General features: G+C 26.4%; 4 protein-coding genes across 6 annotated transcripts; 3 read left to right on the plus strand and 1 right to left on the minus strand.

The window, feature by feature from the left end:
• Positions 1-113: 113 nt before the first annotated feature.
• Positions 114-6,420, minus strand: LOC122527553 (probable peroxisomal acyl-coenzyme A oxidase 1). Its single transcript, XM_043651838.1, has 12 exons — positions 6,072-6,420; positions 3,317-3,476; positions 2,962-3,130; positions 2,738-2,861; positions 2,544-2,663; positions 2,271-2,386; positions 1,837-2,006; positions 1,498-1,660; positions 1,072-1,415; positions 744-999; positions 325-608; positions 114-179 (listed from the first exon to the last, which is right to left on the minus strand). The coding sequence occupies exons 1-11, from the start codon at positions 6,199-6,201 to the stop codon at positions 348-350; spliced, it is 2,013 nt and encodes a 670-aa protein (XP_043507773.1). The 5' UTR covers positions 6,202-6,420; the 3' UTR covers positions 114-179; positions 325-347.
• Positions 6,421-7,530: 1,110 nt separating this feature from the next.
• Positions 7,531-8,828, plus strand: LOC122527547 (60S ribosomal protein L19). The gene is made up of 4 exons (XM_043651831.1): positions 7,531-7,639; positions 7,970-8,076; positions 8,174-8,337; positions 8,449-8,828. The coding sequence occupies exons 1-4, from the start codon at positions 7,635-7,637 to the stop codon at positions 8,773-8,775; spliced, it is 603 nt and encodes a 200-aa protein (XP_043507766.1). The 5' UTR covers positions 7,531-7,634; the 3' UTR covers positions 8,776-8,828.
• Positions 8,829-9,026: 198 nt separating this feature from the next.
• LOC122527546 (translation initiation factor eIF-2B subunit delta) lies at positions 9,027-12,020 on the plus strand. 3 transcript variants are annotated; one of them, XM_043651828.1, is made up of 8 exons: positions 9,027-9,187; positions 9,268-9,287; positions 9,628-9,695; positions 9,806-10,731; positions 10,803-10,930; positions 10,999-11,176; positions 11,256-11,436; positions 11,554-12,020. In XM_043651828.1, exons 4-8 carry the CDS (start codon positions 9,847-9,849, stop codon positions 11,760-11,762), a joined length of 1,581 nt encoding a protein of 526 aa, XP_043507763.1. In that variant the 5' UTR covers positions 9,027-9,187; positions 9,268-9,287; positions 9,628-9,695; positions 9,806-9,846; the 3' UTR covers positions 11,763-12,020. The 3 variants fall into 3 exon arrangements, with proteins under 3 accessions (XP_043507763.1, XP_043507762.1, XP_043507764.1); XM_043651827.1 differs by lacking the exon at positions 9,268-9,287; XM_043651829.1 differs by lacking the exons at positions 9,268-9,287; positions 9,628-9,695.
• A 161-nt stretch (positions 12,021-12,181) lies between these two features.
• Positions 12,182-14,839, plus strand: LOC122527545 (transcription termination factor 5, mitochondrial). Its single transcript, XM_043651826.1, has 6 exons — positions 12,182-12,824; positions 12,944-13,077; positions 13,147-13,465; positions 13,536-13,960; positions 14,046-14,270; positions 14,337-14,839. Exons 1-6 carry the CDS (start codon positions 12,612-12,614, stop codon positions 14,617-14,619), a joined length of 1,599 nt encoding a protein of 532 aa, XP_043507761.1. The 5' UTR covers positions 12,182-12,611; the 3' UTR covers positions 14,620-14,839.
• The last annotated feature ends 16 nt before the right edge of the window (positions 14,840-14,855 follow it).

Below are 14,855 nucleotides of genomic sequence, written 5' to 3' on the forward strand. Positions count from 1 at the left end.
AAAAATAAAATCTCTATTAAAAATTCGTTCATAATTATTGCATTGTATAAATGACACGCTTACAATGAGAATCGATTATAAAAATCGTACAAAAATATTTTTCATTTTTTTGCCAAACATTTTACTCGTAGTAAAATGGATAACATTCATACATTCTTCTTCTATATAATTATTGTATCCTATAAATTGAATTAAAACAACATCATTGATTATCTTTAAAATTTATACATAAAAACATCTTTGAAAAGGAAGAATTCTCATTAGAAATACATTTTATGATAATGTAAAATCTTCAAAGAAATTGAAATAATAATTATAACTTACTAAGATTTTGCTTATATCGCGCATTATAAATTGCTTTTGATGAATGGTTTCAAATATTTTTCAAAAGATATGTTCACAGTTTCATTGTTTAAAGGACTTTTCATGGCTTCTTCAAACAATCGTTCATAAACGTTACCATCATAAACACCCAAAGCCGAGCAAAGAATATCATCCTCCATATCGAAACCATCTACAATTCCCACAGCATTTCGGCGGATTATCATCAATAAATATTCCAGACGCGATTGAAGTACTTGGACATCCTCTTTTTTCATTGAAGAAAACTTGAAAAATAGAGAATTAATTCAAAGTATGTAACAAGATATAATAAAAAATATGGTTTCATTGTAATTCGAACTTCATCAGAAAAATTTTTACCTATTCTTTTTACCTATTCTTTTAAAAACATTAACAGTTACCTGGAGAAAAGCGCCGTAGTTTCTTAAAATCCAATATACTATATATAATTCATAAAGTTGAAGCAATACTTCGCGAAATTCATCGGATTCCGAGGTAGACTGTTTAAAAATTTTAACGATTGTTTTTACAATAAATGCTCGACAGTGAGCCACTGCGCAATCAGATAATTCGATGCTAGTTTGATTCCAGGCCTCTTCCGAGGGAATGCCATTACGTATCCTCCGATCAATATTTTCCGTTGCTAAACGAATAGTACTGCAAAAAATTAGAAAATTCCAAGAACTATTTGCAACTAGTTATTATTTTATGTATTCACAAGTTACATACCCTGCAGCTACTGCGTCATACGCTTCAATAAGACATTCTAAATCATTATTCCAAGGACGTTGTTTAATTCCTTTCGCTGCTTCATTAAGATATTTTACAGATTCTGGTAACAGCTGACCATTCAAAGCTTGTTTCCATGATTTTACTAAGTATCTAGCTGTTTGTAAAAGCAAGACCGTATTTTCCCCTTCATAAGTGCAGACTGCGGTGGCCAACCCGTAAATTATTGGAAGATTGCTGGCATTCATATATCCATGTCCGCCACAAGATAACCGAAGTTGTTCTATCCCAGCTGCTGTGTCTGCAGATATAACTGCTTTTAAGCAACATGCCAAAGAATGCAACTGTTGACAAAAAAAAAAAAAAATTAGTAAAACCAAAGACACGAAGATGTAGAAGAGAGTATATTAGTAAGAAGACTGCAACCTCTGGTAATTTCTCAAAATCATCCTGATGCAATTCACCTTGCACGGTAATATACATATTCCAGACATAAGTAAAAGTAACTTTTATTACAAAACATGTGGCGATATGTGGAAAGAGTTTGTACTGTTGCATTACATAATCAATAATCTGTACTTCTGACTCTCTAAAAAGAAAAAGAATAATATAATATCAACGGAAAAAATAAAATTAATAATTCTTTAATTAAAATTAATAGTTCATATGTAATGTCATATTATAGTAATATTTATATTTCATTTTTTTAAAAAAAGGAACATAAAACATTTTATCTTACATAAAATTATTTTTAATAACACTTACTCTGAATTTATTTGACCCTGACGTCTCACTGCACTATATCGAACTGCAATCGTAGCAGCTTTCATTAAATAATGTAGGAGATCTTGCAGCAACATTACTCGAACGAACACCATTGTACCATATGTTAACTTATCATTTACTGATTTTATATATGTTCCATCTTCTAGCACCTATAATAAGTAACGTAGTTCTATAATTTGCAATAGCAATTCCGATTTCTGGACAGTTCTATTTTAATAGATTACAGACATAATTTACCTTTCAAGTTCACTGCCACAAGAAAAGAATTTGGCGAAAAAGCAAAAGATACAAAGATAAGAAAAATCATTATTCTTCACGAAAGTATATTATCAAATATTATTCATTTTGCAACAGTTTCAACGATGAGAAATAGAACTGTTTGCTTTTCTTACAGTAATCTTATGAAAATTTACCTTAGAATTCTGCATCAACATATTCTCCCGAGGTATCCTAAAGTTACGGAATCCGAGAAAGCCATTGTCAGTACCGTTCATTCCCAATTTTGTACCAATCTCTCCGATTATAATACCTAAGAATTAAATACAGATTCATTTTGACCATTAAGTTGTAAAGAAAAAAATTAATAATGTGAAAAAATTTGTATTTTTGATAATTAGGAAAATAATAGAGTGTACACGTTTCAATCAAACATGAATTATAAACGGTTAAATAATATGTATATATACCCTTTAAAGGTTCATGTGTATTCACGTCTCTTAATTGTATGATAAAAGGATGAACTCCCTTGCATTCTCCTTGTATGTATAATTGTGCAACAACTATCGCATGATTTGCAGTATGACCCACTGGAATATCAAATTATAAATAAATCATGCTTTTGATGAAGAACATTATTACGATATAATTACGACATAATTACATCCCCCTGGCCACCATTTATAAGATGTCAAAGTTGGACTGTTTAAGACAAACTCTTTCGTTTTAGGATCGTACGTTGCAGTAGTTTCCAAACCTCTGAGAAACGTTCCGTGACCCAGTTCAGTCTAAAACAGAAAAATAAGATCAAATTTATTTAATTTGCAGACTTTAGGATTTGTAAGGATTTAATTTGGATAAATTTCCTTGTCTATACATGCACATTACCTGAGCGTAAGTTCCAATAACATCGCCACTAATAGCTTTGCTTAGCCAATATTCTTGTTGTTCTGAAGTGCCTTGTCCCATAATAGCTGGAATGAACATGGCATAGTGTAGAGTCAATGGATTCCCATCTTGGAACAATGCAGATCCGAGTCTCGCTCCAAAGATATGCCTGCAAAAATTTTAAATAATTAAATTAAAGATTCGATATATTTTACTAATGTTATTTTTTAACGTTAATAAAGAAATATTCAAAATATGTAGAAGAAAATTAATTTATTCCTTGATGTAATTGTTTATTATAATTGTCTTCATATTCAATAGCACTAACATAGAAAAGTTACATAATAAAGCTTACATATAAAGTTCAATGCCCGCCTTTCCTGATAATTGCAATTCCTTAACTTTGCTAAGCACATTGCACGCAGAGCGTAAAGATTCTTCATATACTTCTTTATGACTTCTAAATTTTAATGGTACGTTTTGTTTTAACTGTGGATCGTCCAAAAAGTATCGTTCTGCAACATTTATACATTAGAATATGTAAAATAATAAAAAATAAAAATATTAGAAGAATAAAATAAAATAATTACAACTGACGAATTTCATGTGGCAGTGAATATGTTAATAAACGTTATCCATATATGGAAAAAAGGAGAAACATAAATACTTAAAATAATTAAAAAGATATGTAAATATGAATATTTATCTCTTAAAAATTGAATATTTACTACAAGATATTCTTATTACGTATAGATAAGTATACATGCAACATAAAAAGATAATATTAGACAGTAATAAAATATGATGAAAAAACTAACGCTAATTGATAAATAATAAATTACACAATTAATTGACTATTCAATAATATATTATTAATTATGCATTAGGATTATAAACTATCCAAAAATAAAATTCAAAAGTAAAATATCTAAATGTTAATCTGAGACTGTTTACAACATTTTTTTAATGTTCGCGTAGTGAACTTTTGTCAGATTTTATCAAAAACTCAAAGTCGAAGTAACTTGTTCAAAGTGTAAACTGATAAAAACATATTATACTATCCACAATGACAAAATGATTAAGCACTAATCTGTTCTATTAAATCGACTTCGAACTTTGTTACTTTGCAACGAATATATACATATAAAATTAATATTGTTACGAAAACATAACATAGCGTAGTCATTTCCTGTATTTAAAAATACCATTTCAAGCTTAATTTTATATTATAATTTACTTAAATATTATATAATATTAAGATATTATAACACTAAAAAATTGTATATACATACAAAGATATTAAGAAATTTATATTTTTTGTAAAAAAACACCTTATATATATGAAGATTTATTTTGTTTCCATTTCGAACGAAGAACGTAAAAAATCGTAAAAAAATATAAGACATTTTGAAATTTTACCAGCACTTTAAGACACGGCTATTATGATTATATTATAAATATATGATAAAATTTGAAACTATATAGTGTCACAAAACGTTTATTGTAAACAAATTAATATGCAGCATAAGTAATTATTGAATATTCACTTACAAAAAACTGTTGATTTATAAACTTGAAGAATATATTTGCAATGCAAATACTCTTATAGCCAATTCATATAAGACTCTTGATAAAATTTATGCGGTAATAAATATCTTTAAAAATTTAGTATGATATTTGCAATTTAGAAATATATAAAAATTTAGTATGATATTTGCAATTTAGAAATATATTTATTATAACATGTTTAACATAATAGTTATGGAAAAGCAGTTATAAAAGGTCCTCAAGTTTAACAGCAAGAAATAGAAAGTAAGCAACACAAAATTATGTCAAAAGGTACAAAACTAATCGAATTGCATCACTAATAATTTATAGTAGTTGATGCAATTATATGTAAATGTTAAATGAGGAATTATTTATTAATTATTTATTTCTAAAACTGATTTTCAAATTATGCAACTAATTTTAGTAATATAATTATGTAGATAGAGTGTCAAAATTAATTAATATATATTTTATAATCTGAAATAACAATTTAATTATAATTTTAGTAATATTATAATATATATAATTTCTTACTTTTTTGTAAATTTTAAATAATATAAAAATACTGAAAAATTTTTTAATTTTTCTGTAACAACATTGATTAAAAAATAATTTTTGCAGTTAGTAATTCAGAATATTAATATCAATAAATGTTATTACGCTATATAAGTAATTATTCATTAATGAAATCGTTTTATGTAATTATTGATTAAACCGTTTAACACATAATTGAACTTATGTGATTTGCAGTATACGTATTTAGATCAATAAATACAAATCTTTATAAACATTCATTTATTTGACATGAAGTCAGAAGTTTGCAAGATAAACAAGTATCGCAAATTAAACATTCCTCGAAAGACAATTTTAATAATAAATTTGAAAAATTTTAAAAATTGCAAATATAACAGATATCAATTATTAAAAAAACTTTTTCTATTTTCTACTTAGATGTACTTTCACCATTTTCTTAGGTATACTTCAGATGTACTATTTACAGTACTACTTTCCGATTGAAAGTTCTATAATTTTCATGAAAAATGTCTTTTTAATTGTTAAAATCTATATCGTTACCTGCGAAATCATTTTTCAGTGGAAAAATCTACAGTGAATCACGAAATTTGTAGGGATTAAAATGAGAAAAACCAGTTTCAATTCACGTCTAAAACTGATTACAGTTAAAATTCTGTATTGTAAATAAAATAAAATATATATAAAAATTTCGTTTAACCGAAAATATTGGAGAACAAAACCATTTGAATAACCGAGAAAGTCAAACAAGCTTACTAACTTTCTCTATATCTTACTCATATTCGTTGGAATAAGAGACAGCAGATAAGGAAAATAAAACATTAATTAGTACATATAAATGACGTGCCAATGAACAAAGTTCTATTTTATGAAAAATAATCTTTATAAAAGTAAGAAAATAAAATATTTATTTTTATTAAAATTATCTAATTCTTAATAACAGCGAAAGAAAAGTGAGATCCATCACTCTTGCCCGTCAAACGTTTTAACGTCATGCATGCACATAAAAACAAAAAGGCTTTAAACGATACCTCGTTTACGACGTTGTTCCATCTTCTCTGGACTGCCATCAAAAAAATATGTAATTTCGATAGGATCAAAAGTACATCTACTTCGCTCATACTGCAGATCCTTATTTACCGTCATATTTTGTTTCTGCATATTACACAGGTTACTTTACACTTACAAAAGATACCTAGATCAATCAACGTATTACTCTATCTCAGCACTGTCTATTACTCAAATGCACGGCTTAAATATGATTCGTCACAGTTCATCACGTTGTTCCATTAGTATTTCTAATATGAATACATATTGAAGCTTCAAACCTTTGTAACTAACCATTTTCCCCTACTATAATACAAGCGACATAACAGGTCCGTAAACCAAACAGCCAATTAGCACCGACTGATATTTTGAGACGTCTTGACATCAGATGTCACGACTAAAAAATAATAATTTTTAATCAATAGTGTTTTATTTACAAGTCACAAAAGTTTCAAGAAATTACACACAAATAAGGCATTGTAGACACAAAGTGTATTGACTCTTTACTAAAAGTTTCTTTGTACGGTCCTGTTGAAAGTGTCAAAATGCTTATACATACACGTTTTTTCTCTTTCTTGAAATTACTACTACATTCGCAGTGGCAGCATTGATATTATAGCAATAATATCACAAATGGAATATAACTCATTCTATATCACGTTTTTGTTCACTGCGTTCGCCTCTTTTAAGCGGGAAATTACAAATTCGACCACGTCTCAAAGGCACAATTGTTACCAATTTCATTGTTAATATATTATTACTGAAATTTTCTAATTGTAAGTTACAAATTACAAACGATGGGACAAAGTTTTCAGTTGATTATCCTAGTTGGCATAAAGTCATAATATTATAAAAAAAAAATTTTTTTTAATACGTCAAGACATTAATATTATTAGTTGATAAATTATTATGCAAGAGAGATTATTCGTCAATTAAATTGATAGATATTTTGTGTATTATAAGCAGACTGCTGTTGTATTTATGCAATTTTATATTTTATATTTTCACAATATTTTTACTAAAATACTACTTTTAGCATCTTCATAAATGCAATTAAAAATTTGCAATTTAATAATAAGGCTTTTAATCAAGTAAATACAATAAAGTATATGGATTTAGATTTAAATATTTAAATTATTAAATTATTTTCATATGTTTAAGTTGAAGATCATTAATGAAGCTATTTTGATATTTTTTTAAAACAATATAATTAATTTATAAAATATTTTAAGAATATTTATATTTTAGAATATTAAATATTTATAGAATATTTTTAAATATTCTAATTCTTTATTTCTAGATATTTAAACTTTTGCATATGAATATGTTAAAAAATATTTTTTCATCGTGAAAAAAGTGATAAATGATTATTTTCTTTAGTTTTCAATTTAAGTTATTTTGGTAAACATCGATACAAAATTGCGAAATTACAAAATTATTTAAATGAAAGTATTCCTTTGTGCTACTTCCGCTTGATTTTTATGTACAGGAAATATAGATTCCGCCATCTTGAAGTTCTTTGCTAAGAAAAACTGGTGAGCTCTGTCATGAGGTATGGACTATTTAGAAATTTTTAGTTATATTTTAGCAATATTCACTCAAATATAATTTGCGTTATTTATCACATTAATAGAAAAATTTATATTTAGCTTAAGTTATTATATTTTGCATATTTATGTTTGGTAATTTGTTGACGACTAACCACATGGTTTCACGATTTAGATTTAGATGTTTTCTAAATATACAATTTCGTACTTAGCAAATTATAATTTTTGATTCTAATAACAGTTTTCTATAAATTAAATTAAAGTAAGGAATCGATGCTGTATTTGATATCAGCACAATTCGTTAGCATAACATAACCTCACTTTGTATGTTTCAGTTCGTTGAAATTGCAAAAGAGGCTTGCAGCCTCTGTTATGCGATGTGGTAAAAAGAAAGTCTGGTTGGACCCCAATGAAATCAATGAAATTGCAAACACAAATTCTCGTATGTTTCTTAAAAATTAAATTCTACTTTATTTAAAATATTCTACTTTATTTATATATAATATATAAACTTTTATTTATTTATTTTAATGTTTAAGGACAAAGCATCCGGAAGCTGATTAAAGATGGTCTTATTATTAAAAAACCCGTTGCCGTTCATTCTAGAGCTCGAGTTCGTAAGAATACTGAAGCTAGACGCAAAGGACGTCATTGTGGTTTTGGTAAAAGAAAAGGTACAGCAAATGCTCGTACACCTCAAAAAGTAAGTGTACATTTTTATAATTACTCCTTAGATAATATAAAGCATTTAAATTATTTTTTTATTACATGTATAAATAACATTTTGAACATAAATTACATTATTTCTTTGCAGGATCTATGGATCCAAAGAATGAGAGTTCTTCGTAGACTTTTAAAGAAATATCGTGAAACAAAAAAAATTGACAGACACCTGTATCACTCCTTATATATGAAGGCTAAGGGTAACGTATTCAAGAATAAGAGAGTTTTAATGGAATTTATTCATAAAAAGAAAGCCGAGAAAGCAAGAGCAGAGATGCTTTCGGATCAAGCAGAGGCGCGTCGTACTAAAGTTAGAGAAGCGCGTAAACGCAGAGCAGAACGTATTGCTACAAAGAAACAAGAATTATTGCAATCTTATCAACGCGAAGATGAAGCTGCAGCAGCACAGAAAAAGTAATTTTACAGATTGTTGTACAAATAAAGTCTAAAATAATCTATTTGTACTTCTTATTTGATTGTTATTATTTTGTCCTTTATAAATAGATAAGATGCAGAATTTGGATAAAAGTATAAAAACAATTTCAATTTGTATGTCGAAATATATAAATGATTATTTATATTATTTATTTATTTAATAATTGAATTTTACATCTTGCGTAATTCTAAAGACGAAGTGACAAACTATATAAACACTTGTTTCTAGAATTAGTATACAAGTACACCTCTAGATGGAAGTACTGCTATTTTCTAAAGCTTTGAAATATAGTGAAAATATTGCGTACATATAACTAAACATTAACTAAAAGTGAAAAAACGTTCTTTGCACGATACATATTGTTAAGAAATATATATCAATTGCAAGTTAAAAGGTACTTATATTATATATGAAATATTTGAATGAAAAATTATTTTATTATGACATCCACTAAAAATAAAATATTCACATTAGGTTAGGAACATGTATCTAAGGTAAATGAAATGATAAAATCTTTAAATAAATAGATTGTCAAATCTTGCCAAAATAAACTAAATTTTATACATATTTATAGTTATTATGCAATTTATGTATCCTGACAAATATGCTATTGAGTATATTTTGTAAAATAACTAAATATTTCATAATACATTGTGAATTGTGTAACATATCGTCATGTCTATTTAAAAAATAGCGTAAAAATATATATATATATATATATATATATATATATAATTTTGTATTGGTAACAGAAATGGATAAATATTTCATCAACAAAAAATTATATTTTAATTAATAGTTTATGATTTTATAAAGTTGAATTATTATTCCCAGCTGGATATTCTTCATGTCTATGACTGAGAACTGATATGATGATGGTGGAGCAAGAAGATACACACCATGTCCGTAAATATTTATACATTTCAACTACAAGAATTTTTTGTTCCTTTTTTGTCACATTATAAGAAAATTATTAAATTAAATTCATGATATTGATAAAATTTATTTGCAGAGGATAATAAACATCAGAAATCGACAGTTATATCAATCAAAATGACCAACAAAAAAGGAAATATCTCAGAAAAATCAAGGGAAGAAATAAAAGCAGAACGAGAAGCAAAAAAAGCAGCTAAAGCTCATGCTAAAGCAAAAGCTAAGTCCACTAAAATACCAGACAAAGATCCTTCGAACAATAATAAATCAACATCTTCCAATAGTATTAAGAATAGAACGAGCAATGATACACCAGAGATTGTGACTAACAAAAATATTGAATCTCCTAATAAAATATCAGTAATCACTAAGACTTCAAATATATGTGAAAAAGATGAAAAGATAGTATCAGAAGTTAGTAGTGAAGGGAAAAGCAAAGCAGAATTACGAGCTGAGAGAAGAGCCAAGCAAGAAGCACAAAGAGCAGCTAAGCAACAAATTTTATCAGAAAAAAATAAAAATAAGAATAAAGAAGAAGATAATAATAATAATAATAGTAATAATAATAATAAATCTGCAACACACACTATTACTGTAATAGACACAGTAAAGAAAGTATTACCGAAAAAGATTCAAAAAATTAACATTCATGAAATAAATCTGTTCAAACACCTATATCATGAAAGAGAACAAGCTATTGTTAATGTTCCGTTTGTGAATTCAAATATACATCCAGCAATAATTAGATTAGGTGCACAATATGCAAGCAAAATAATTGTAGGTAGCAATGCAAGATGTGTTGCCTTTCTAGCTGGTGTTAAACAACTTATTCAGGATTTCGAAAGACCACCACAAGCTGATTTTATCCGAGGTTTAGAAGCAAATTTGCAAGAATCTGTAGCCTATTTGCATCATTGTAGGCCATTGGCTGTTTCAATGCACAATGCATTGAAGCATTTAAAATGGCAAATGACACAATTTTCTTCTTCTTTATCCGATGTAGATGTAAGTAACGTTTTTAAATTTTTAATTTATATTCTTGTATAATGTTTATAAAATGAAATTAATTAATTCAGGTAAAGAATAAATTAAGTAATGCAATAGATACTTATATCCGGGAGCAAATAGAACTCGCTGATAAGGCAATATCAATAACTATTCAAACTAAAATATCTAATGGAGATGTTATCCTAACTTATGGCTAGTGAGTGCTCACTTTAGAAAATCTTTCAATATTTTCTACAATCACAATGAAACTTATACTGTTTTTAGTTCATCTTTGATACATAAAATACTATTAGATGCGCACACTGCAGCTAAAGAATTTCGCGTTATTATCGTTGATGGAAGACCATGGCTGGAAGGAAAAGAACAACTTAGACGTTTAGCAAAGCACGGAATTGAGTGCTCTTACATTTTAATTAATGCTTTAAGTTATATAATGCCTGAAGTAAGTAAAAGTGATGCTTCCGTTTTTGTATTACTTAAATATTTTTTAAGATTATCGAAGTAATAAGATTAATGAATAGGTAAGCAAAGTGTTTCTTGGTGCCCATGCAATATTAGCGAATGGTTCGGTAATGTCAAGAGTTGGTACCGCTCAAGTTGCCTTAATGGCCAGAGCCTTTAATATTCCAGTCTTAGTAGCTTGCGAGACTCATAAATCTTGCGAACGTGTACAAACAGATTCTATTGTGTACAATGAATTAGGTAAACGGAAAATTTATGTTTATTCCTATATTATCAATTTATTTATTTATAATCATTCTATATCTTAATATATCTATGTATTTTTAATTTTCTTTTCTATCAACAATTTATTCACAGGAAATGCAGATGAGCTTGTACAAGATTATAGTAACGGTGCGCAAAAATCGTTATTAACGAACTGGAGAACAAAAAAATTGTTGAACCTTTTAAATATCGTATATGACGTTACACCAGCCAATTTAGTGACAGCTGTTGTTACAGAATTAGCCATTTTACCATGCACTAGCGTTCCTGTTATTTTACGTATCAAACCATCAGAGATATAAATTTCGCTATGCCGAAATATGTTTCGATTATTTCACATAACGTTCAAGCATCAATATGATAATATATGTTTATCGTGTTCTCCATACATATATATAAATTGGATTTTAGCTAAAGTTACAAAATTAGAATGCTCCAGCAACGGGGAAATATGTCGCAATCTCCTTTTTTACTCACGTCTACGAAAGAATTATTTTATGTATTAATATTGTATATTATGTTGTGTACTTTAAAATAATAAATTTCTGCAACATTAATTGGATAATTGTATTTTAATAATATCAACATTATATTACATCAGTTTTAGAATTTTTTTGTTATTTCAAAATTAATTAAAATAAGAAATAAAAATTATTTCATTTATAATTCGGCAATGAAAGGAAATCTGGAACGGAAGAGAAACGAAAAAATTAGTTTTCTCTCTCCATCATTGTGCATTTTGTTTGTTATCGTGCATTTTTATATTTATTTTTTTATTTAAAATTATATTAATCATATCCAAAACAATCAATCAGATTCACATTCTTTTGATTTTTTATTTGCCTATGTAAACAAGTTTAAAGTTTCGTAAGTTTGCTGGCAATTACATGTAGTATTATTTTAGAATCGAGATAGCCAATAATAGATTGTTTCATATATGATTAAGGAATGTCACAAGAAGCAGTATTTTACTATAAATTGTAATTGTTATGTTTTGTAATTGTGAAAATCAGTGGCATCCAGAATACAGCTATACTTTATATTTTAAATGAATAAAAATTATATTAGTTATATTGTTGAATGGGATAACCTTACTTCGAAGATCTCAATTGTTTTCTTTTCTTTTTCATTGTAAATACATATAAATTGAAATGTTTAAACAAACATTTAAAACGAATTTTATAATAAAACAATTTGGAAAATTAATTTCACCTATCACAACTGAATCAAAAATTTGTAACATATTAGCTACAAATTTAAAACTTGATGGGAATGCTATCAAAATACTTCACGAAAATAAGGTGGATAGTAAACTTAGGAAAATACCAGAAGAACAAATTATTCGGAATTGTGTAATATTGCAGGTAAATATTATTTGTGTATACTATACATTTAATGATAAGAATATTACATGTATAATAATATATAATATTATGTTACAACTTGTTTCTCAGTAATAATTCATTTATTTCTTTTTATTTAGAATATGAATGTAAGATTAGATAAAGTAGAGCTATTGATACCCTGTTTAAAGCTTCAGCCTAAAACCTTAAGAAATAGAATACTTATATTTAAAGAAATGGGTGTGAAATCTATAAATTTATATAATATTAGACGGTATGTCAGTAGCTTTTAAGTCAATTAAAATTTGATTGTTATTTATTACAGCTACTTTTCTTATTGCAGATTTTTATTGTTGATGCAAAAATCTACAAGCTACTTTAAGAAATTATTTGATATTCCACGTAACAAAAGTATAATGAAGATCATATTTTCTAATGTAGATCTAACATATAATGAGATTGATAAATATATAATTAAAAATGAGACCCATACTACAATTGGCTATTATTATCAATTTTGCATTATGTATTATCAAAAACATCATATGAAACTAGATAATAAATTGTTTCATAAAAGAAAAAAATTTAAATATGTAAGTCTTACTGAAATGACCAGATTGCTAGATATATTGAAAAATAAATGTCAGCTTGATGAAAAATTTGTAAGTACAATTATTTAAGTAAATATTATATATTTGGAAATGATCTAATTCGATGCAATATTTTTCATAGCTAGAAAAACATTTGTATGTTTTGAATATAGATGTTAACAATGTTGAAGAAGTTTTGAATGAACTTAACACCAACTTAAATGAGAAAAGTGTAATTGACTTAATAAAATTATATCCTCGAATTCTGTTACATGATATAAGCAAAATAAAAAATACATTCCAACTTTATCAAAACTTTGATTTACAAAATCAGTCGCATAGATCTATTTTACAAGGTTTTAAAATTAACAAAGATACCTTTATAGAAAGATATACAGATTTTGCAAATAATTTGGAATTAGATGTGTGGTTGAAACATCCACGATTGGTATTTATGCTTTATTATCACAAATCAATCACGAATCGTTTAACTTATATGAAACATTTAAATTGTTCAAATAATGCAAATACTCATACATACTTATCAAATAAAGATTTCTTTTTAAGGTAATTATTATTATAGAATAAAAAATGAAGAATTATATAGAATGATATATATTTAAATTGTTTTAATAATAATTCATAATTTTAGATACATAGAAGGTGATCTATCTCATACAGCTGCAACAAAACATGTGTCATATATTTTGAAAAAAGAATTTGGCGATAATAAAATTCATTTACTATCTTCTATTAAAAAACATCCTTTTTGGAAATCCATTCCACTACTACGCATAGATAAAACTATAAAATATTTAAAGAAATATTTTTCAATAGAGGATATATGTAAAAATATTCAAATTATACTTTATCCAAGGTGAGAAAATTATATTTAAAAATGTTGAAATATATTTAAAGATTAATATATAATGTATTAATGTAGGTCGCTGATTCATGATACATTAAACTTATCATATAAAGAATATTCTCCACAAAATGGATATAATTTTACTTCTACTCAATATTTAGCATTATGCTTATACAAATTAGAACAAAAATATCATTTTAGTGGAAATGGAGTTTGGGAAGTCGAAATATCAGTTTTCAAATCAAATCTTTTTGAGGATGTGTATGAACTTGATAATCTTATTGAACGTATGAATGTCGATGAAAATGAAGTAATGAATTTAAGTGGAGAAGCGTGGTTTGAACATTTATTACAATAACATTAAGTACATGTACAGAACAACATGTAAAAAGTAGGATTCTTAAAACGTCAAAATTAAATATTTTTAGATATATGTATAATAGATATATGTATAATATTTCGCATGTTAATAAACAAAATTTAAAAATTATCTTTATGAGTTAGCAATTTTATACACAACAGTAGTATGAACATTTTACAAAATCACCGACATTTTCTTAAACAACATTATATTTTTGAATCTAATATACATTT

Source organism: Frieseomelitta varia, unplaced genomic scaffold (assembly GCF_011392965.1).
Source record: "Frieseomelitta varia isolate USP_RPSP 00005682 unplaced genomic scaffold, Fvar_1.2 scaffold_225, whole genome shotgun sequence".
Classification (NCBI taxonomy): Eukaryota; Metazoa; Arthropoda; class Insecta; order Hymenoptera; family Apidae; genus Frieseomelitta; species Frieseomelitta varia.

Coding starts and splice junctions, on each gene's coding strand:
- LOC122527547 (XM_043651831.1), top strand. Junction 8,077..8,173: donor AATTGCAAACACAAATTCTC/GTATGTTTCTTA, acceptor TTAATGTTTAAG/GACAAAGCATCCGGAAGCTG. Junction 8,338..8,448: donor ATGCTCGTACACCTCAAAAA/GTAAGTGTACAT, acceptor ATTTCTTTGCAG/GATCTATGGATCCAAAGAAT.
- LOC122527546 (XM_043651828.1), top strand. CDS start 9,847: ATGACCAACAAAAAAGGAAATATCTCAGAAAAATCAAGGGAAGAAATA. Junction 10,732..10,802: donor CTTCTTTATCCGATGTAGAT/GTAAGTAACGTT, acceptor TAATTAATTCAG/GTAAAGAATAAATTAAGTAA. Junction 11,437..11,553: donor TATTGTGTACAATGAATTAG/GTAAACGGAAAA, acceptor ATTTATTCACAG/GAAATGCAGATGAGCTTGTA.
- LOC122527553 (XM_043651838.1), bottom strand. CDS start 6,201: ATGCAGAAACAAAATATGACGGTAAATAAGGATCTGCAGTATGAGCGA. Junction 3,131..3,316: donor GCGGGCATTGAACTTTATAT/GTAAGCTTTATT, acceptor AAATTTTTGCAG/GCATATCTTTGGAGCGAGAC. Junction 2,862..2,961: donor TTATTGGAACTTACGCTCAG/GTAATGTGCATG, acceptor TTTCTGTTTTAG/ACTGAACTGGGTCACGGAAC.
- LOC122527545 (XM_043651826.1), top strand. CDS start 12,612: ATGTTTAAACAAACATTTAAAACGAATTTTATAATAAAACAATTTGGA. Junction 13,466..13,535: donor GTCAGCTTGATGAAAAATTT/GTAAGTACAATT, acceptor TATTTTTCATAG/CTAGAAAAACATTTGTATGT. Junction 13,961..14,045: donor AATAAAGATTTCTTTTTAAG/GTAATTATTATT, acceptor TCATAATTTTAG/ATACATAGAAGGTGATCTAT.